Source organism: Thalassophryne amazonica, chromosome 15, assembly GCF_902500255.1.
Source record: "Thalassophryne amazonica chromosome 15, fThaAma1.1, whole genome shotgun sequence".
Lineage (NCBI taxonomy): Eukaryota > Metazoa > Chordata > Actinopteri > Batrachoidiformes > Batrachoididae > Thalassophryne > Thalassophryne amazonica.
Genome location: NC_047117.1, coordinates 4,658,878 through 4,680,139, shown reverse-complemented (window position 1 = coordinate 4,680,139; position 21,262 = coordinate 4,658,878). Strand labels below are relative to the sequence as shown.

The 21,262-nt window shown below is 42.0% G+C and overlaps 1 protein-coding gene across 2 annotated transcripts; it reads left to right on the top strand.

Annotated features, from left to right (window-relative positions):
* Positions 1-837: 837 nt before the first annotated feature.
* On the top strand, positions 838-20,486 carry ptp4a1 (protein tyrosine phosphatase 4A1). 2 transcript variants are annotated; one of them, XM_034187957.1, is made up of 6 exons: positions 838-1,003; positions 3,204-3,818; positions 4,058-4,150; positions 7,804-7,934; positions 9,859-9,933; positions 19,470-20,486. In XM_034187957.1, the coding sequence occupies exons 2-6, from the start codon at positions 3,714-3,716 to the stop codon at positions 19,585-19,587; spliced, it is 522 nt and encodes a 173-aa protein (XP_034043848.1). In that variant the 5' UTR covers positions 838-1,003; positions 3,204-3,713; the 3' UTR covers positions 19,588-20,486. The 2 variants fall into 2 exon arrangements, with proteins under 2 accessions (XP_034043848.1, XP_034043847.1); XM_034187956.1 differs by having other exon boundaries at positions 839-1,003; positions 3,201-3,818.
* Positions 20,487-21,262: the final 776 nt, after the last annotated feature.

Here is a 21,262-nt window from a genome sequence, read left to right as displayed (position 1 = left end):
GGCGACACCAGTACATGTTCAGGGAGGGAGGGGTCCTTCATGATGCTGCCAGCCCTGCTCCTGGGGCTGGTGGTGTATAATATGTCTCTGATTGCCCGGAAACTATCCCAATGATCTTCTGTGCAGTCGTGGCCACCTGTACATTGCAAGGCCTTCCTGTCAACAGCAGAGCATGTCCTATGATGCCACACGCATGAGGTGAGGATGCTCTCCACTGCACATGGATAGAAGGATGTGGGGACTGTGGTGCACCAGTCCAGCCTTTTAAAGCCTCTTCAGGAAGTACAATGGGCCTGTTTAACTCAAACTGCTGCAGTTGGTGCTCCAGATGGAGGGTGTAAAGAGATGGAGGGTGATTCCTGGTGACCTTCCTGAAGATCACCATCATTTCCTTCATTTAAGTAATGATTAATGAGTGTATATTTTTTGATTTGCAGAGATTAAAAAGTAATGACTATTACATTTAAATAAATAAAGGAAAATTAATTGCAATGGGTACAGATTAATGAAGAAGCTGGATACATCAATGAATGAATGAATGACATGTCATCGAAGGAAAGTGTCTCACAGTTTATTTTGTCTGTGACTATAATTTTTTTCTGTCAACTTGTTAGTAGGAGTTATTTTTCATATATATTAGTAGTAAATGTGCTGGAAATAAAATGTCAAATCACTTTCTTTTGATGCATATTTTTTAAGGGTTTGTCATTTGTCGTTGACATGCAGGACACGCAACATCGTCCCATAAATTATGTAACAGGCAAAACTGCGTCAGTAAATCACCAGAAGCGTCGTCAAGCTTGGGCGGGTCACGTGGTTTCAGCATGTGAAGCGAACGGAAGCTGCTTCAAGAGCTTCGATACTGTATCGAACCGGCTCCGCTGATCAGAAGGCTTCGGCTCCGCGCGGGCTGTATGCTGAAAAATCGTTTGATAATTTCACCTTTTTCTTGGAGAACGGCTGTATGATTAAGCTACAATCTTCAATGAGTAAGCATATCCCAGTAAGTACAACGTTTGTGAGCATTTATCAATTTGTTACCAAAAATCACGGCCTGTTCTGTGCTATATCTGGTAAATGTTTGTTTTTGCCTGTCATCTTAATGTTGAACTTTTCCCCCCCGTTAATCTTTTTTTTTGTATTTTTTTTTTTATTATTATTTTTAATGAATTTTGTTGTTAACTGGGTGGTTCCGTCCGGTACCGGTTCGAGAAGCGGGTGTTGGCTGGTCCAACTCGGCTCGTTTCTACGAGTTTTTAATCTGGTGGCCTATTTGTTTGTCATAATTAAAATCCTGGTGTAGAAAGGTGAATGTTGGTCTTTGTGCTGGTTAGTTTTAGTGACAGCGCCTACAGGCCTCGAGCGTCATGATGGCGCCCGGTGTGTCCTCACACAAAGGACACTTCACAGCGTCCTCAAACCCAAAACCTGCCCTCTGCTCAACGAAAACTTACATTAAACCTACCACCGTTATACGACCTTTATATTGTACTGCTTTAATGTCGTTTGTTTTGGGTTATTTAACCGCTGGAGGTCGGACTGCCTGTGATATCTTTGTCACATGCCGCCTTTAAACCGGAAAATACCGGATTATAAACCGGCGTTTGGCTCGAAATGGTCTCAGGATGTTCGAATAAAACTCGATTCTTGACGTGTGTAACCGGCAGGAACATTCATGATGGTTTATCACAAATCTTAGTCCTGGACTTTTTAATGACAATTTAAATCTTTACACACGTTTTGTCTATTTTTGTTTGTGTGTTGATTTTAGAATCTCTGCTGTAACTCATCATAAATATGATGCCAGTCATGATGTTTTCCATATGACAGTCTCCGATATCTTAATTAAATTCTATTGCGCCAGAATAATGATGTGGGGGGGGGGTGATGAGGGTCCAGGCTACTCATGACAGCATGCGTTGTAAACAGTGCTGTTTTACTGCCCTCGGCTGAACAAACTACTCACTCGCTCATCTTTAAAAGCTTACTCCAATTAAGGGTCATTGGGAGGCTGGAGCCTGTCACAGCAGTCATAGGTTGTGAGCTGGGGTTCACCCGGGACAGGACACCAGTCTGTCACAGGGCCACATACAGAGAAACAAACATTCACGCACCCACACCTATGGACAATTCAAAGTTTCCAGTTCACCTAACCTGTATGTCTTTGGATGTGGAGGAAGCTGGAGCATCCAGAGGAAACCCATGCAAACTCCACACAGAAAGGACACAGGTGGGAATTGATCTCATGACCTTGCTGTGAGGCAACAGTGCTAATCACAAATCCATTGTGCTGCCATTGGACAAACTGTGACAAAATTTCCAACAGCCCTTCATTTTTCTGCATTGCTTATGGGCTAAAAAGTATTCATATATCTGGGGGCGTGGTCACACTGATATCAGAATAGGTGCGCTGACACTTGATGCAGCATGGTGTTGTGGTGATCCCACCTTCTGTGTTCCCAGCTGGACGCCGTGCTTTGTTCCACCAATTGCCACGTGCTCTGCGCTGGACGCTGTGTATATAAAATAATTATTTTGTAGTGGATTAATCATATTTTCTGTGCAAGTTGACAGCTGAAAACAGCTCTAATCGCTTCCTGAATCACAGAGGACTGCTCCAGCAGCAGCCGTTCATTTGCTGAATGAGCTGGAGAAAGCATTTGGAGCCGTCTAAAAAGGTTAATTGTCATGGCTTGATAAAACAGTTGCTTGTTCTTTCCTTCATGTGTGCAGCTCTAAAAGTATGCTTGATTTAACATCTCGTTATAATCCTTCAGACGAGTTGCGCACTGATGCAGTGCGGTGACGCAACCACTCGCTCTGTTCACTACTTTACGCCATGTGACGAGCTGCACGTGGTGTTGGCAAGCAGATTGTGCCACGTTGCACGACATTTATGCGTGAAAGAAATTTTTGAACATTTCAAAATTCTATCTGCGCAGTTGCACACGCCGGCACCCCTCACGTTCAGTCTACCCCCGTTAAAGACGGGTTTACTCTCCTGCATGACACAGGTTGTGCAAGTGTCAGCGCACCTTATGTTTGTCAACCGCTCCTATTGGCTGACATTGTCAGTCTCTTCTGATAACATGGATGTTTTAGACTCTAGAATTGTCATGTGACATTTTGAAGTAGAATCAAACACGATCCTGCTTTGACACTGCTTTTGTTTTCCTCTCTCCCTCTTCTGTGTTCTGCAGCAGTTCTGTGGTGTTCTGGGTCACACATTTATGGAGTTTCTGAAGGGCCGGGGGGACTACTGCCAGGCTCAGCACGCTGCCTATGCAGACGAGTGAACTGCCAAACTCTCAAAGAACCCGACGCACTTGAGCCTCCCAGAACCAGCAACAACTTGGCCTGGATGGGGTAACTCCACCCGCTGCACACTGCCCTCTACGGCTTCCGCCTGGCCAGAATCAAGGTGGAACCAGCCTTGTTTGTTTTGTTCCTTTTTTCTTTTGTTACATTCCAGTGGTGAGGGCTTTATGTTTTGTTTTGTTTTTTTTTCCTCTCCCAGATTGTCCACCATTTTTCAGCAGCCTTCCGGTTTTTATTTTAGCCTTGCCAATCTCGTTCAAACACCAGAGGATTTGTGTTTCTGGTTGTCCGGAAGCTTCTTGAACACTTTAGTTTGAAGTTCCCGCTGAATTCAGCTGTTTACATTAGCGTTTCTACTCTGTGGAAGACTTTTTTTTGCTGTTGTTGTCATCACAATGGCTCGTATGAACAGACCAGCCCCTGTGGAGATCACCTACAAAAACATGAGGTTCCTCATTACCCACAATCCCACCAACGCCACCCTGAACAAGTTTATTGAGGTGAGCTTCCGTGTTGCTGCTGAAATGAGTTTTGACAGTGTAGAAATTGTAACAGTAACAACTTTTTAAGTTGGACAGAATCTGAAGAGGTCTTATGAAAAATAGAAAGGTTTGAGTTTGACAAAACCCTCCAAGGATGGAAGCAGTTGATAGTGCGTGCATGTTGAGGTTAAACTGGGTGTAATTAATTGTGTTGAATACTTTTTCTTTTTCTGATGCATGATGTGATATTTTTCCAGGAACTGAAGAAATATGGAGTGACCACTGTGGTGAGAGTTTGTGAGACCACCTATGATTCCACCCTGGTGGTGAAGGAAGGAATCCAGGTTCTGGTGAGCTCAGACCTTTACACAAAATCTTGAGAATTACTTAAAGAGTAAAAGAAAAAGGAAAAAAGACACACTCATGTGGATAATGGAAAATTTTAGTGGTTTTGATACCATGGCTTTTTCGTATCGGTATACCGTGAAACCGGTTATCGGCCCATGTCTAATTGGCAGACACCTTAGCCACACCCATCACCCTCATCTTCAAGATTGATGTGAAAACTGGAACAGTACCTAGGCAGTGGATGGATGCGGTTATCACACTAATATTCAATAAGGTTGCTGTAAACTACCTGCCAGCTACTGACCAGTGTCATTAACATCACTGCTGTATACGAGGTCTGTTAGAAAAGTATCTGACATTTTTATTCACAAGTGCTTGCCTGAGCCAACCTTGAACCTTCGTGACAAGCGTGAATTATTTCACGCCTGTCGATTGTGTCATTTCCTGGCAAGCAGCCTTTGTGTGGGACGTGTGTAGCGCTCTCGTCGGATTTTCATTGCAAGGAAAATGGTGGAACGACTGGAGCTGCGCTACTGCATCAAATTTTGCCAGAAATGGGCAACAGCCAGGTGGAAAACATTCGGAAGATTCGGACGGCTTTCGGTGACGATGCTATGGGCATCACACAGATTAAGGAGCGGTACAACCGGTTTAAAGACGGCCGTACAACAGTGGAGAGCGAGCCACACTCCAGTCACCCATCGACATGCTGAAATGACCAGATCATTTCCAAAGTGAACGCTGTGGTGATGTGTGACTGTCCAAGAAATTGCAGAAGAGGTGGACATTAGCACTTTTTCGGCACATTCCACTGTGACAGAAGATTTGGCCATGAAAAGAGTTGCAGCAACATTCATGCTGAAGGCTTCAGCACGAAGCTGCTGACGGCGGAGCAAAAGCAACTCCATGTTGAAGTCTCACAGGACATGCTGGACTCCGAAAAATGATGCTCACCTCTTCCACAATTTCTCGGATAGTCATACGACTGAAAAGCCACTGAAAGCCGTCTGAATCTTCCGGATGGTGGAAGAGATGGGCATCATTTTTCGGGGGCCAGCATGTCCTGTCAGACTTCAACACGGAGTTGCTTTTGCTCCGCCGTGTTCTAGTGTGGCTTGCGCTCCACCTTTGTGCAGCCGTCTTTAAACCGGTTGTACCTCTCCTTAATCTGTGTGATGCCCATAGGATCGTCACCGAAAGCCGTCTGAATCTTCCGAATGGTTTCCACCTGGCTGTCACCCAGTTTCTGACTAAATTTGATTCAGTAGCGCTGCTCCAGTTGTTCCGTCATTTTCCTTGCAATGAAAATCCGACGAGAGCACAACACACGTCCCACACAAAGGCTGCTTGCCAGCAAATGACGCAATCGACAGGCGTGAAAAAGTTCACGCATGCGCACGAAGGTTCAAGGTTGGCTCATGCAAGCACACGTGATTCAAATCCATCAGGTTTTTGCAAAAAATAAAAAGGTTGTATATTTTTCTAACAGACCTCGTAAATGCCTGCAAAGACAGTGGCCCAACAACGGCTGGGACACATGAAGAGTTACAACCTGCTATGCCTGGAGCAGTGCCGTTTTACAACGGGGCAAAAGCACGATGACGAACCCACTCAGAGCTTTGACTGTCTGGACAGAGGTTCTAATGCATGGCATCCTGGTTAACATTATTTACCTTGATTACGAAAAAGCCTTTGACGCAGTCCCACATGAACGCTTTCTACACAAAGTTAGCAGCTACAGAATAACAGCCCTGAACTGGATCAGAGCTTTCCTCACAAAATGACAGAAGGTCTGAGTCATGGATGCAACATCATTATGAGAGGAAGTGCTCAGTGGAGTACTGCAAGGCTTAACCCTGGGACTGACACTTTTGGATCAACAACCTGACTCAACTCTTCGTAGATGCCACCAAAATTTAGACTACCATCAGACACGCTGAAGGACACGTCATTACAGAAGGACGTCCAAGCTTGAACGATTGCCATGCAAATGAAACTTAACTTACTCAAATGTATGCACCTGGGCAACAAAAGCAAGCATCATATGTACATTATGACTAAAAGCCATGGCACCCTCCATGAAATAGAATCAGTCAGTGAGGAAAAAGACCTGGGAGTCATACTTCATAAGGACCTGAAGTTCTGTCATTAACAGCATGTTAAATGAGGCAATGTGTGTTGCTGGGCTCCCTGAGAAGGACCTTCAAGCATATAGGCATGCATGACTTCCAACACCTACAAGGCACTTGTGAGGCCACATCTTGTGTGCGTGTGCACTCCCCACACTTAAGAACAGACAAGCTGCAGCCTGTCCAGCGACGAGCAACCAAGCTAATCACAAGTGTCAAAGATCTCGCACCCCCCTGGACTTATTGTCCCTGGAATGGGGAAGATGATTGACTGACCACCTTCACACATATAAAATCCCCCACCACATAAACCAGCTCAACCAGGACACTGACTACCCAGTCTGCACCTCAAAACGTATTTCCATTGACGGCCAGTGACTGCGCCAGATGCCACAGCTGCAGAAGCCAAGGGGCCCCTCTGTCCCACTTCTTCTCTGAAAGATTGGTCAGAGACTAGAACACTTTATCTGCCAAACTCTGTAAAGACTGGTCTGATTTTGACAACCCGCACAACAATGTCTTTACCTACTAAGCATAAGTCCAGACACGACATTCAAGGCCAATATCTGTCTCATTACCTTCAACTATTGACTGTACAAGAGGTGAATGGGTGAGTGACGACTCCCATTTAATAATAAACATATTTCAGCAAAAGTTTAAACTGAACTTTTTGTGTGTGTATATATATATGTGTGTGTATATGTGTGTATGTATGTATATACACACACACAAAAAGTTCAGTCATTCAGTCTTTTCTGTGTCGCCTGACCACATGGGTGTTGTGGCTGGTGAGTTGTACAGACAGCCACTCAACGCATTCACCTCTTTCAGCTTCAACCGTGGATCAGAGAGGACCCACTAAAGTGTATATATTACTTGGAAGGTTGAAAACTGACCAGGATTCCCTCAGTAACAACGAGAGAAGAGCCCAGCGCCAAACCCTCGCCTCACGTGCCGGTGTGGGAAATGTCGTATGGAATGAAGTTATTCTGAAATTGTTTTGACTCACCAGAACAATGAGCGGCCGTATGGTCCTCTTCAGTCTGTGACTCTGCTCAGAGCTGCAACCAAATGTTTATTGATCATCAAAATTGATAGTTGGCACTTTTAATTATTTTTCCTTGGCCTTTTTTTTTTCTTTTTCTTATTAAAGGTCGTATGTGTGTTTTGTGTTATGCTGCACTGTTGTACCAATGACTGACACCAGCACACTGCCCACTCTGAGGTCCACACTGTGGAATCAGAACTGAACATTTACTCAGACCCTCTAACCTGTTACTATGTTTTTCTTTTGAATTTATTGTGAAGCACTTTGGCATCAGTGACCAAATGTTTGGTTCCATTTTATTTTACATTAAAGGACCCCCCCCCCCCCCCCCCCCTAAATGTATCGCCTTTAGTGCTTCATTTAAAAGGAACCCAAAATGTGCCTTATCACTTTTCATTTTATTCAGTCATGCAGCTTCTTAATTTAGTTTCCAAGAAATACTGCATCAGCTTGACTTCAAGCTCCTCCTCCTCTCCAGGATTGGCCATTTGATGATGGCGCTCCTCCCTCTAACCAGATAGTAGATGATTGGCTGAACCTGCTGAAGTTGAAGTTTAGGGAGGAGCCTGGCTGCTGCATTGCTGTCCACTGTGTGGCAGGACTGGGGAGGTGAGTGCTTTTAACATACTGGAACATGTTTCGAACACCAGTCTGCATCAGATGGATGGTTACTGTAAGCAGAGATCTGCCCGGGTGCTTTTTTTGTTGTTGTGGTTTTTTTGTTTGTTTGTTTTGTCTTTTTTTTTTTTTTCTTTTTTACAAACTTTCTGATGAAACATTTTGTATTATTAAAAGCCATTAAAACAAGAACGCTGAGCTCATGCAAATGACTTATTAAATATTTAATGTGCTTGTAGAAGTCAAATATTGATGTGAAAAATGTTTGTGGGTCATTTTGCACGACATGTAAATTGTCATTAACCCAGAAATTCTGTCAGCACTGGACGGAAAAATCTGTTATTGCGATTCCCGTTTATAGAAGTGAGTAAAAATCAAATTTAAACCCAAATCAGTGTTCCTGAGAACTTGGTGATATTGGTGACTTTATGAACAGTAGGTGCAGCTTTACTTGTATCAAATTTTATTTTTGTTCACGTTAAGACTCTCGGTTGTTATAAAAGCACAAATTGCTGAAGTCAAGTGTAGATAAATGTAGAGAGAGAACAGTAACAGTCCAATGCAGATATGTGACTTTTATGAAACGGAACATCTTTAACCCAGCACGGTGGCTCAGTGGTTAGCACTGTTGCCTCAGCAAGGTCATGGGATCGATTCCCACCTGTGGAGTTTGTGTGAGTTTCCTCCGGGTGCTCCGGCTTCCTCCCACAACCACGCAGGTTAGTTGGATTGGAAACTTTTAAAAGTATCCAGGTGTCCCTTGTAACTGAGATTTTGATCTCAGTGGGACTAACCTGGTTAAATAAAGGTTCGCTAAACTAAACTTAAATGCGACAGTCTGTGTGTTTTATAGTACTGCTGTATTGCTAATATGAGAAAATATGCCTTTTATGACTAAAATGGGACTGAGAAATGGTTCTTATTTAGCTTATTAATTGCATGTAACGCTTCGTTTTCTGGCAGAGGTCCCCCAGACCCCCCCCCCCCCACTAGGTGCAGCGGCTCCAATGTCATGAAAGGAATTTCCAGTTGTTGAGGCTTTGTGTATGTATACAGTTAACCCTGTGTGGATTACAGAAGATCCAAAATAATTAAAATTTGAGCGCCCAATTTTAAGTAATTAATGCTGTACACTTCATTCCACCCTGGCAAAATAACAGTTCACCTACATTATTAAAAGCCCCAAATTACCTGAGTGTATGTAAACTTCTGACCACAACTGCATGCTATTATCTAGTAGACTTTGGAACAGTTTGAGAAACACATCAGTAAGAATGTGATATTAATTTAATTTGTGCCAATATCTTAACCCAGACCACTAGAGGTTGCTCACGGTTCACTAGAGGTCCACAGAACACTCGTTAAGAGAGGCACAAACAGATGTGGAGAAACCCATCAGTATGGTCTGCTTCATAGACTGTACATGAGGTATTAGTTGTCATGAGAATGGAGTAAAATTAATGTCTCGCTACAGGATTTGTCACATTCACTTCAAGTTGCTTTATTAGAGATGAAAATCCTGCTTTTCCTTTCAAAAAGGACGACTTGACAACATGAATACTCGGTTTACAACAAAGTCAAAGGATGTATTTGCAGTAAGACTCACTCCTTTATTCTGACTTGCCCTCATTTTTAATACATAAATTTGTGGACTTGTGGACTTTATTACATAATCTAAGAAACAGGTAAAATTGCTACTTTTGACAAAAGTAAAACTTGTATTTGTTCTTGTACTACTGGACTGAATACTCAAGAGTAAATTTTAAAGGCACAGTTGGTTTGGTATCACAAAAAACACATCCCCCCATGACATCTGTTTAGCCTTATTTTAGGTAATTGCAGTACTTTTTTAAGGCAGTGTTACTATCAGAGTACTACAGTTTTTGTGAGTAAATTGCTGCCCTTTTTCCTGCAGAGCTCCAGTTCTTGTTGCTCTTGCCTTGATCGAATGTGGGATGAAATATGAAGATGCTGTCCAATTCATTCGACAGTAAGTTCACAACACTTAACAGTAGTAAAGCATTGCTATAATTATGACACTGGTCCCCCAGTTTGATTGTAAGTTTGCAAAATAGCAGTGCTATAAATGACATTTTAAACGTCATCAGCTACTTCATATGTAAATGTTTCATGATGTAATGCTTCCTGCAAACACTGAAGCAACACTCCGTCTGTTTGTTGTAATCTGAGCCTTTTGGGGGGGGGGGGGGGGGGGAGCATGTGGGTATTGATAAGATTTTATCTATCGATCTGATTCCTTATCGATACCTCTTGTGAATTTTATCTGTACTAAATGTAGGCTTTACAGGTTTTCTGTGTCAACATTTTATTGAGTCTTAAAGTAAATAAATATGAAATAGGTCACTGGATCTTTAAACTCTGGACATAAATAAATAAAATCTAGTTTTTGTCAAAAGCATTTCCTTTCAGACATTTTGGCATGAGTCTCTCCATACCGCTCAGCCGGCTGCTGCACGTCAGTGCAAGACTAGGAATGGGTATCGAGAACCGGTTCCTTTCGGATATGGCTCACAATATGCTAAACTTATGAAGGTGTAACGCAAAAGGTCAATTTTTCAAGTTACATGTTTTTATTGCAAACTAGTTTGAAATTGTAGTACACATATATTTCTTTCATAAACCACAAAGCTCAAGATAACTCATTAACTTTAAAAATTTCACTTTTCCATTATGGAAAAGTGAAATTAATAAGAGTATGGACCCTTGCAGATGTTGTTTTTAACGGACAGTTCTCAGGTTGTTTTCAACTTGTTATAATTTCTTAATACGCATATCTTTAATACAAATTGACGATGTATATTGGCGAATACATATTTCAAAGTAGAATGCCCATCTAAGTGTAAATGTTAGCTATAGTTTATGCGACAAATAAGTGTTTCCTGTGAACACCTAGTGACTCTTACACCTCCACTTCATCCCTTTTTTTTTATTTAAGTTTAATGACAATTTGTTTTGATCAAACCATATTTTCAATGTGTTAATTCCTACAGTGATTTCCTCCAGAATTATCTGCCAAACTAGAAAACTGCTGCATCCTAGTAAGAGCAGAATGCGTACTACTGGAATGAATTTGAATAAGGAAAGTTGTGTTTTTTCTCACCTAAATCAATGCTGCACTCACTGCAGTTTCAATTTCAATTTATTTACCTTTTATATAGAACCAAATCACAACAGAGTTGCCTCAAGGCGCTTCACACAGGTAAGGTCTAACCTTACCAACCCCCAGAGCAACAGTGGTAAGGAAAAACTCCCTCTGAGGAAGAAACCTCAAGCAGACCAGACTCAAAGGGGTGACCCTCTGCTTGGGCCATGATACAAACATAAATTACAGAAACAATTCACGGGCGAATATATACAAGAATTGCTGTTGGTGCACAGGACAGGAGGATCGCCAACACAAATATAGTGCAGCAGATACCTCAAATAATCTTTCACTTGGTGATACAAGCACTAAATTTGGAACAGAGGTGCTTCAGGACCTACTCTCTTAGAAAAGGTTGCTATCCAGGTTAAAAAAAACAAAATGGCCACCATTTTCCAAGATGGCCACCAATCAAACTGGTTTTTAAGCTTGTTTTGCCTATATTTTAATTGAATAACCATATCTGAAAGATGTAGCAATGGAAATATGATTTGGAGCCTAGAAAATCCAATTATGCAGTCAAAATAACAAAAAACTATTTTAAATTCAGGTAATTTTATGTAGATGAACACTCGTTCAATGATGTTTGCAATCTGCTAAATTTCCAAAAACATCACCAATGATTACATGTTTGTTGCTTTGGTATGAAACAAAGTCTCTGTTAATGTACAGTTTGCATAAGTTCTTTTCAGTCATCACATTTGCAGGAACATAACTGCGTACACTTGAGGCTGAAGCGATAGCATTTGCATCTTCCTCTGCAGTCAGTCTTGCATCCATATTTTGTCAATTGCTGACAACTCTCTGCAATTGCAGGAAGCTTTGACCACAGAACTTTCCAGATCTCACCATCTTTTATCCAACCCCAGTTGGCAGGGCTTTCAATTTGCATTTCACACACAGTAGCCTGGCCCCATATACAGGCATCTTGGAAGACAGACCGTTTTACATGCTCGAAGAGGGATACACTTGTCGGTGGAATGGCATCATACGGTCTCTGTTTCTGAGCAAACTAGTCCAGTCTTGCCTCATCAACCTTGTTTGCAGTGCTGTTCTTGTCATACATAATGATGACAAACTTCTCAAGAATGTTCAAGTCAACATCTTCTATGACTGCTGGATATTTACTGAGCTTATTGAAGACATGGGTCAATTCAGGACAAAAGTCCCATGCTTGCCATGCTGTTTTCTTGCCTTTGCCACGGAAAGATGATACAACATCGCAGCCAGTGAAGGAATAGAAGAACAGCATACCATTGGACTTCTCTGGGCCAAGATTCAAGACAATGTCGTGGATTGGCAACCACCTGATGGAGTGACCATGGCCAAACTCAATCCACAGCATTTCCAATCCTGCATCCTGGAGAGTTGCAAAATTGCTGACTGCAACAAGAATATCTGTATCACTTGCCTTAACTAACACAGATTTTGCCTTTTGCTTGGCTGCATCAAGAGCATGTGTGAAGATTCTGGTGTCAGCTTCTTCATTGTTGCATGGGCTCAAGCTCTCCAGACTGATGGGTTTGTTGGACAGAGCCTCTTTGCCTTTGGTCACAATTACATTTTCAGCACACAGGGATACTATCTTGTCAGCCAGGAATTCAAAAAGCTCAGTCTTGTTGTCATTGTCTCACAGAAAACGTTTCCAGTTAGGTGGAAGCTTGGTTTTGTCAGTCACTCTACGTTGATCTCCTTTACCCCTTCTTGACCTTGTCTCAGCCTTTAAGCTTGAAGTCCAGTAAACATCAAAAACTATGTCTGTCCTCTCATATTTTGATGAGTATGTTTGAATTTTGGGCTATCCTTTTACCACCCGACCGTATAAAATATCAAAGCACATTGAGGTATGGGATACAACAAGGTTCAGGCATCTTGTGCCCTACACCTAGCCCTATCGTTCATCCAGTGCCATTTAAGTCCCATGCAATCTGTACACCATCTGGGTAACTGATGCCCTATTACCCTTGGCTCGGCTCTCCCGCACTGGCACATCCTGTCGGTTCAGGTGCGGCTATCTATTATTCTACAGCTAACTAAATTTCTAGTTAAGCTATATACAGGGGCTTATTAGATAGCATTTGGGACACTGAAATACTGAAAACTGTAGTGAGTATACTCCTACAATAGTTAAACTACAGCTACTGTACTACAAGCCGACACTGAACCCCATGCTGAGTCTCACAGCAGTGATGCCACCAGTGTGCCCTGGTTGTGCTATGGCATCACTCTGATTCATAATATTGAAAACAAGAGCTAGTTAACATTGTATTACAACAATGATGGCAAGGTTTTGTATGTAATAACGTGATCGGACAGCTGGATGTGTCATAAATATGCATTTTCAGTCATGAAATGGCTGCCATTTTTAAAAATGGCGGCCATTTTGGAATGACATTGATACTATTAAGTTCTCCTGGTCAGAATACATAAATTTTGATATTTGCATTACTCAGATGTTTTGATTCCTTGACATTCTGAGCTGAAAACACCCTTTTTCACCTTTAACGTGGCAGCCATCTTGAAAAATGTCGGCCATTTTGTTTTTTCACCTGGATCGCGACCTTTTCTAAGAGAGTAGGTCCTGAAGTACTTATGTACCAAATTTGGTGCTTGTATCACCAAGTGAAAGATTCTTATGTTATATTGACTTAAGCTGCCTCACTATACGACTCATCTCTGGATGGAGCTGCACCTTAAACGGAGAAAAAACAGAATCAGGCATCAGAAAGACAAGAAATACAGTATAACTTGCCAGCATTAATCAACAAGAAAAACAGAAGAAATACTAAGGTGATCGCCGGCCGCTAGCCCTAAGCTTCACTAAAAGACCCAGAATTTAGGTAAAGTTGAGGCCGCAGCCCGCTCCAATTACTAATAACATGAATTAAGAGTAAAAAGCATAAAACAAAACTGTACCAGTATGCTAGCCATACGAAAGGGAAAATAAGTGCGTCTTAAGACTGATTGAAAATCTCCACAGAATCTGATTGTTTTATTGACGCAGGGAGATCATTCCACAGAACAGGGGCACGATAAGAGAAAGCTCTGTGACCCGCAGACTTCTTATTCACCTTAGGGACACAAAGTAGTCCTGCACCCTGAGAACGTAAAGCCCGGGCCGGTACGTAAGGTTTAATTAGGTCAGCTAGGTAGGGAGGTGCCAGTCCGTGAACAATTTTATAGGTTAGTAGTAGAACCTTAAAATCTGATCTCGCTGGGACAGGAAGCCAGTGAAGAGACGCCAAAATGGGTGTAATGTGGTCAAACTTTCTGCTTCGTGTCAAACGTCTGGCTGCAGCATTTTGAACCAATTGGAGAGCCCTAATGCTAGACTGCGGTAAACCAGAAAATGGAACATTGCAGTAGTCCAATTTAGAAGAGATGAATGCATGTTTCAGGGTCTCAGCATCAGCCATAGACAGGATGGGATGAATCTTCGCTGTATTTCACAGGTGGAAGAAAGCAGTCCTAGTAATATTTCTAATGTGGAGGCCAAAGGACAACGAAGGATCAAAAATTACCCCAAGGTTCCTCACTTTGTCAGTGTGATGTATGACACACGAACCTAGGCTGAGTGTTAACTGGTCAAATTGATGCCGATGTCTCACTGGACCAAGAACCATCATTTCAGTCTTATCAGAGTTTAAAAGTAGGAAGTTTCTAGACATCCAGCTTCTCACTGCTGCAAGGCAATCTTCTAAGGATTTTATGTGAACGAGATTACCAGCAGTTATCGGTATGTATAACTGAGTATCATCAGCATAGCAGTGAAAGGTAATCCCAAAACGCCGCAATATGTGCCCAAGAGGTGCTATATAAAGGGAGAAAAGCAGGGGGCCTAAGACAGACCACTGTGGAACCCCAAATTTCATGTCACTAAGGTTAGAGGTACTGTTACTGTACAAAACACAGTGAGAACGACTGGTCAAGTATGACGTCAGCCATGCAAGGGCACTCCCAGTAATCCCAAAATGATTTTCCAGCCTATCAAGTAGAATATGATGTTCCACTGTATCAAATGCAGCACTGAGATGTAACAGCAGCAGAACTGTAGTGTTGTCCGAATCCATTGTAAGTAGAATTCACCACTTTAGTGAGAGCCGTCTCTGTGGAATGATATTTTCTAAAAGCAGACTGCAGTGGCTCAAAGAGATTATTCTCAGTAAGATGGTCTACGAGCTGCCGTGACACCACTTTTTCCAGAATTTTAGAGCAAAATGATAGATTTATATCGGCCAATAGTTTTTCAATACACTAGGGTCAAGATTAGGTTTCTTAAGTAATGGTTTAATCGCTGCAAATTTGAAACATTTAGGAACAGATCCAGAAGTCAAAGAGAGATTAATCATTTCCAGCACAGTCGGCCCAAGAGTGGACCACAGGTCCTTAAACAGTTTTGTTGGTATAGGATCAAATAAATAGGTTGTGCTTTTTGTTAACATTACGAGTTTCGTCAGCATGCCTAGTGAGAGATTATCAAATTCTGTAAATCTAGGTAATACCTCAGTAGTGGCGCCCACCTCAATAGCAGGGTGTAGTGGCTGGGTTAAGGCATGCCGGGATATGTTTAACCTGATGTCTTCTATTTTCTTCCCAAAGTAATCCAGGAAATTTTGTTCTGTAAAAGGAGACCGAACTACTGGTGGTTGTCCATGAATAAGTGTTGCCACCGTGTCGAACAAGAACTTTGAGTTATGCTTGTTTTTGTTGATCAAATCAGAGTAGTAAGCCCGCTTTGTAGCCAATAATGCATGCTTATAGTCTAAGATAGCATCACGCCACGCTAGGTGAAATACTTCTAATCATCTTGCTTTATGCTTGAGGTCACACAGGTAATCATTGAACCAAGGTGACTGTGATTTGGGGGAGCGCGGTTTCAACACAGGTGGTGCAGTCATGTCGAGTGTAGTTTTGAGCACTGAGTTTAAACTATCCACAAGTCTGTCTACTGATTGGGTATTTGTCAAAAGTGAGGCTAAGACATCAGGCAGTCTAGCTTCTAGTTCAGTCTTAGTTGAGGAGTTGATGCATCGCTGCAGTGATGAATAAGGTTGTTGTTCCACTAAACACGGCAGCGAAACTGTAAACTTAATAAGTGAGTGATCAGAGACCACTGATGTAAGAGGCATGATGTCAATATTCGTGACAGCAATACCACGTGCGAGAACCAGATCTGGGGAATTTCCACTAATGTGCGTCGAATCCCGAATGCATTGCCGAAATCCTAATGCATCCACAATTTCCATAAATGATTTGCAGAGGGAATTATATGAACGTTAAAGTCACCAATGATCAAAATGTTATCTGCACTAGTTGACAAGTTATAGATGAACGCACCAAATTCAAGAATTTTTCTAAGAATTCAGAATATGGGCCAGGAGGCCTATATACAGTGACAAAGTAATATGGCTGATTTTTATTCTTCTGACCGTGGCAATGCGTAATATCCTGAGCAGAGAATCAGATGCTCAAACGAGTTATATTTGTGACACCCCCCCCCCCCCCCCCCAACAGCTAATAAGCTAAACCTAGATTTATAATTAAGAGCAACACCCCCGCCTTGCTTCGCATCACGAGGGACGTGACTAAATGTATATGCTGGTGGGCAGGCTTCATTTAAGGGGAGGACAGCTGTAGGTTTAAGCCAGGTTTCACATAACCCGATCATATCCAAGTGATGATCAATAATTAAATCATTAATCAACAATGATTTTGAGGACAGTGATCTTATGTTAATGAGACCCAGTCTAAGGACTTCAGTGGGGTTGACAGTTGAACTGTTTGGGTTTAGGGGTGGTTCCAGAGTAGCATATATATGATGCCTAGAAGTAGGTTTAGGTTTGAAACATTCCATGCACATTGTAGGTAGCAGACACGAAATCTTTGATATTGCTGGAACAACCACTGGGCCTTCCACAATTTCAACATCATCCAATATAGTAATGGGTATTAAGTTTGGAAAGCATATCCCTCTATGATTTTTATGGACACATCTATGGAAGCAGGCCAGTCTCAACTTGTTGAATTTCCCTCCCTGGCAGATAAACTGCACTATCACTATAGTGGATTTTCTGCACTAATTTCCCTGCTAAGCTAATGGATTCCACACCCACATTTGTCATAAGCCTTGCAGGGTCTCTAATCACCTGCTCCGTGGCCTGCTGTAGATTCCTAATGTTACCCTCCCTGTAGAGCTCTATCTATGTTCGCAGACAAGATGGCGGCGCCTTCCCCAGTAGGGTGGAGGCCCTCCGGCATCAGCAGGCCCCAGAACAAAGGCCAGTTATCAATAAAGCTAAAGTCTTGCTGTCTACAAAACTGCGCCAGCCACCTATTTAATGTCAGCCTGCTAAATGCCTCATCAGTACCCCGGGAGGAGAGAGGACCAGAGACTATTAATTGATGCCGACACATCTTTCTGGCAAGGTCACAAGTCCTCTCTGTCCATTTTTGTGACCTCTGAGTGCTTTATCCTGATATCATTGGTGCCGACTGCAGTTTATTGTCTGGAATAGTCCCAGATTGCATTTCAGAGCTTCTAGAATTCAAACATTTTCGTGCGGGTGGTGGGGGGTAATTTTGGGTTTCAGCTTTTTTTTTTTTTTTTTTTTTTTTTTTTTTTTTTTTTTTACCACTTTCATCCCTGAATATGTCAATCGTGAGTCACCTTTGTGCGTCTTAGTCACTAACTGGGACTCCTGTCTTGTTGGGAGAAAGAAACGAGAATCATCCTCCGTTCTGTGCACACAGCTCCAAACGCTGTGCGGCTCTTTGCCGAGTCAAGTTAGAACGATAGAGTCCAGTTGGAATTAATAACTTCAAACGAAACGGCGTTTAAATCAAATGACACGTCTTTCCAAATGTTGTAATACAAACAAACTGCAATCGATCAAAATTTATCTGGCTTTCGGTGAAAATTTTACGGGCTTCACAGAGAATGAGTGTTACTACAACTTTAAGGACGGCCCACAATGGCGCTCGCCGTGCTCCGAGCCACCATCAAGAGGCAGAAACCACCACATCATTTCTAAACGGATGGCTCTGTGGAGCCGGCACCATCGTGTGCAATTTCTCTGGTTATCACAAGAGCCAGACATCAGCCATTTTCCGGCAGATTTCACTTTTAACAAGCTTTTGTCATGGAAAGCCGCGTGGATGCTTCGCGCGTGTGGTGGTTTCTGCCTCTTGATGGCGGCTCGGAGCACGGCGAGCGCCATTGTGGGCCGTCCTTAAAGTTGTAGTAACACTCATTCTCTGTGAAGCCCGTAAAATTTTCACCGAAAGCCAGATAAATTTTCCAGTTGGTTTCCAGCTGCCTGTCTCTAACAGTTTCTGAAAAAATTCTGATGGAACAAAGCCGAAATCATTCCGCCATTTCCTCGCAATGAAAAAACGACGAGAGGGGTGGACCAGTGCTCACTCAAAGCCTGCCCACAGGCGAATGACGCAACCGACAGGCGTGAAAAAACTCACGCATGCGCACGAAGGTTCAAGCGTGGCTGATGTAAAAACATGAATCAAATCCATATATTTTTTTGCATAAAATAAAAAGGTCGGATACTTTTCTCACAGACCTCATACACTAACGCATTAGCATCAGTCCTGTTTTTAAGTTATAAAATACATTTATCAACTGTTTCAGAAGACCATAACAGGTCGGTTTAACATAAAAAAAGGTAAATATTACTCACAGACATATGCTCTTTATTGGTTATAGCGGGGAAAAATTTAAGAAAGTGAAATAAAACAATGAATCAATGAAGCAGGTTTACAGACCCGCTGCAGAGTCTGTAATCAATGTAGAGAAATGATCATTTACCTGACAAACGCCCCCAAAAACAACGACCCCTCTGAAGGACCAATAAGGGAATCGTTAAAGCAAAAGGTTTATTGATGTCGGTGGATCGAATCATTTCTTAACGATACCCATCCCTACATGTGAGACCTGCCCTGTGAAACTGCTGGCAGTGCCCTTGTTTATAAAGAAGCGGTAGTATTCATAGCGTTGTTTGCATTGACACTGTTGGGAGTAGCAACTTTTCAGGAAGTGCTGCTGCCAAGAACTCATGTTCAGAAGCCAAGAATGTGTGTTGACTACAATCAGAAGTGTGCATCTTATCCAGGGCTGGAAAATGCTACACAGGGCTACCATACTGTCACAGCGGGTGACATGCACCAGGGTCTGTGACGTACTTGAGATTTTAAATGATACCGCTTGCTCGCCTCTGGTTTTACTCTTTGATGGTGAGAATACATCCTGAAAATCCGATGAACTCAAGATTTGTAAACTCGGGTCCCAGCTGACACTTTATTCTGAAAGTTTTGATTTGTACAGACGTCATCAGCTTTTTGTTGTCTTGCAGGAAACGTCGAGGAGCATTCAACAGCAAGCAGCTGTTCTACCTGGAGAAATATCGTCCAAAGATGCGCCTGCGCTTCAAAGATTCCAACGGCCATCGCAATAACTGCTGCATCCAGTAGAGCCAAACCCCCCTGAGCCACGCCAACCTCCAAAGCTGCAGAACCGTTCCATTTTTCTCCACCATTGTTGAAATATTTTCCTTCAGAAAGCTCCATAAAGTTGCTGTGGGTGTTTTGTTTTTTTCCCCACACTTTGTGGTTTCCTTCTTTGTTTTTTGTTTTTTGCACCACCTGTTTAAAAACAAATTGAAAGTCACCGCTGAGTTGTGGGTCTTTATAAGAATCAGCGATTCCAACCCCCACTAACCCAAAGATTTTGATTGACCAGTTAATCTATTTTCCATGGGAATGTGCTAATTTTTTTGTTTTTTGTGGTTCCGTGACAAAGCTGATTAGAAAGACGTATGCCTTTATTCAAATAGGATGCTTCATCATAAATGCCTTACAATCAGAGCGGAACAAAGGCAGTCGAGGCGAAAGTAGATTCCTGCCGGATTTGGAAAAGGTTTCATTTTTCTACTCTGAACAAAAAAATAATAAAAAAAAAAATGGTTGCCTTTGTCTTGTGCAGGAAGTCACCCGCACTTATTTCCTATCAGCAACCTTTCCCTTTTTTATGCTTAATTGTTGCTGTATTTGTCAAATGAAAGTCTGATTCTTTACATTTCTCTATTAAACCTTCTGTTTACTAATTAACTGCCATGTCCAAAATGTTTTTTTTTTTTTTTTTTTTTTTTGCTTTGCTTCAAACTGGACTTTCAACGTCTGCAATATTTTGTATGCCTTTTTTTATTTGATGTTCATAACTTAAGACTTGGATACTTGAGCATTTTAAGTGTTTGGAATTGTGTACTGTTATTGTTAGGTTGGCTATTTATACTATCGATGGATGTGTGGTTTAGTACAGTGTGCGATTATACAGTTGTACCTGTTCACCATTAAAACGATACACTGAAAAAGAACACAAATCTCCGTGTGGCTGCTTCCTCTCACAAACTGACATCTGAACCTTTGAACCGTGGGAATTATTGGAATAAACTGAAAACATAACCAGGTTCTAAATGTAGGTTGAGGTGGGGAATCTTGTATTTTAATGCAAACTCAGAATTTCAACAGCACTGTGCATTTAATCACATGCGTAAATTGGAGCTGGATTATTAAAGTCGCATCACTGCGTCTGAGCCAGTGATCACTTGTACATTTTGAATGGGATTTTAGGAGGTTGTATTGGAAATGTTTATGTGCATGTCTTCACATCACAAAATGATTGCTTGTCTGTATATCATGCAATTTGCAGAAATGGCCACATTTCCTGTCAATTCCACAGAAATTTAGCAATTTGTAATATTGCAAATTGTTCAAAAAATTGTAAACATTTTCCAAAATTGCCGAGCTTAACTTATCATAGAAAGTTTCTGCCCCTTTTGCAACCCTCATTGCTGAAAGTTAACCTCACAAAAATCTGGTGTTTCACTTGTAGCTTTGGCCACCAGGGGGCAGAGTCTCAAACTGCCAAATGTAATAACGCCAGAGTGCTTTTTAAAAATGAACTTTATTCATAAGTCACTGCAAACTGCTCACCAGCTATGGTGTCATCTGTGTGTCCTTTGAGCATTCTCCAGCCTCTGCGTGCGTTTGGCTTTTGGAACATGCTCCACACTACACGGCGTCCTGCGTACGTCCACTGAGCATGCCTTGTATGACCTTGGTGTGCATTGTGCATTCATTCAGCGTT

What these genes read in the sequence shown, in the direction of transcription:
- ptp4a1 (XM_034187957.1), top strand. Translation starts at nt 3,714, where the DNA reads ATGGCTCGTATGAACAGACCAGCCCCTGTGGAGATCACCTACAAAAAC. An exon ending in CCCTGAACAAGTTTATTGAG is followed by an intron (nt 3,819 to 4,057) that starts GTGAGCTTCCGT and finishes ATATTTTTCCAG; the next exon opens with GAACTGAAGAAATATGGAGT. An exon ending in AGGAAGGAATCCAGGTTCTG is followed by an intron (nt 4,151 to 7,803) that starts GTGAGCTCAGAC and finishes CCTCCTCTCCAG; the next exon opens with GATTGGCCATTTGATGATGG.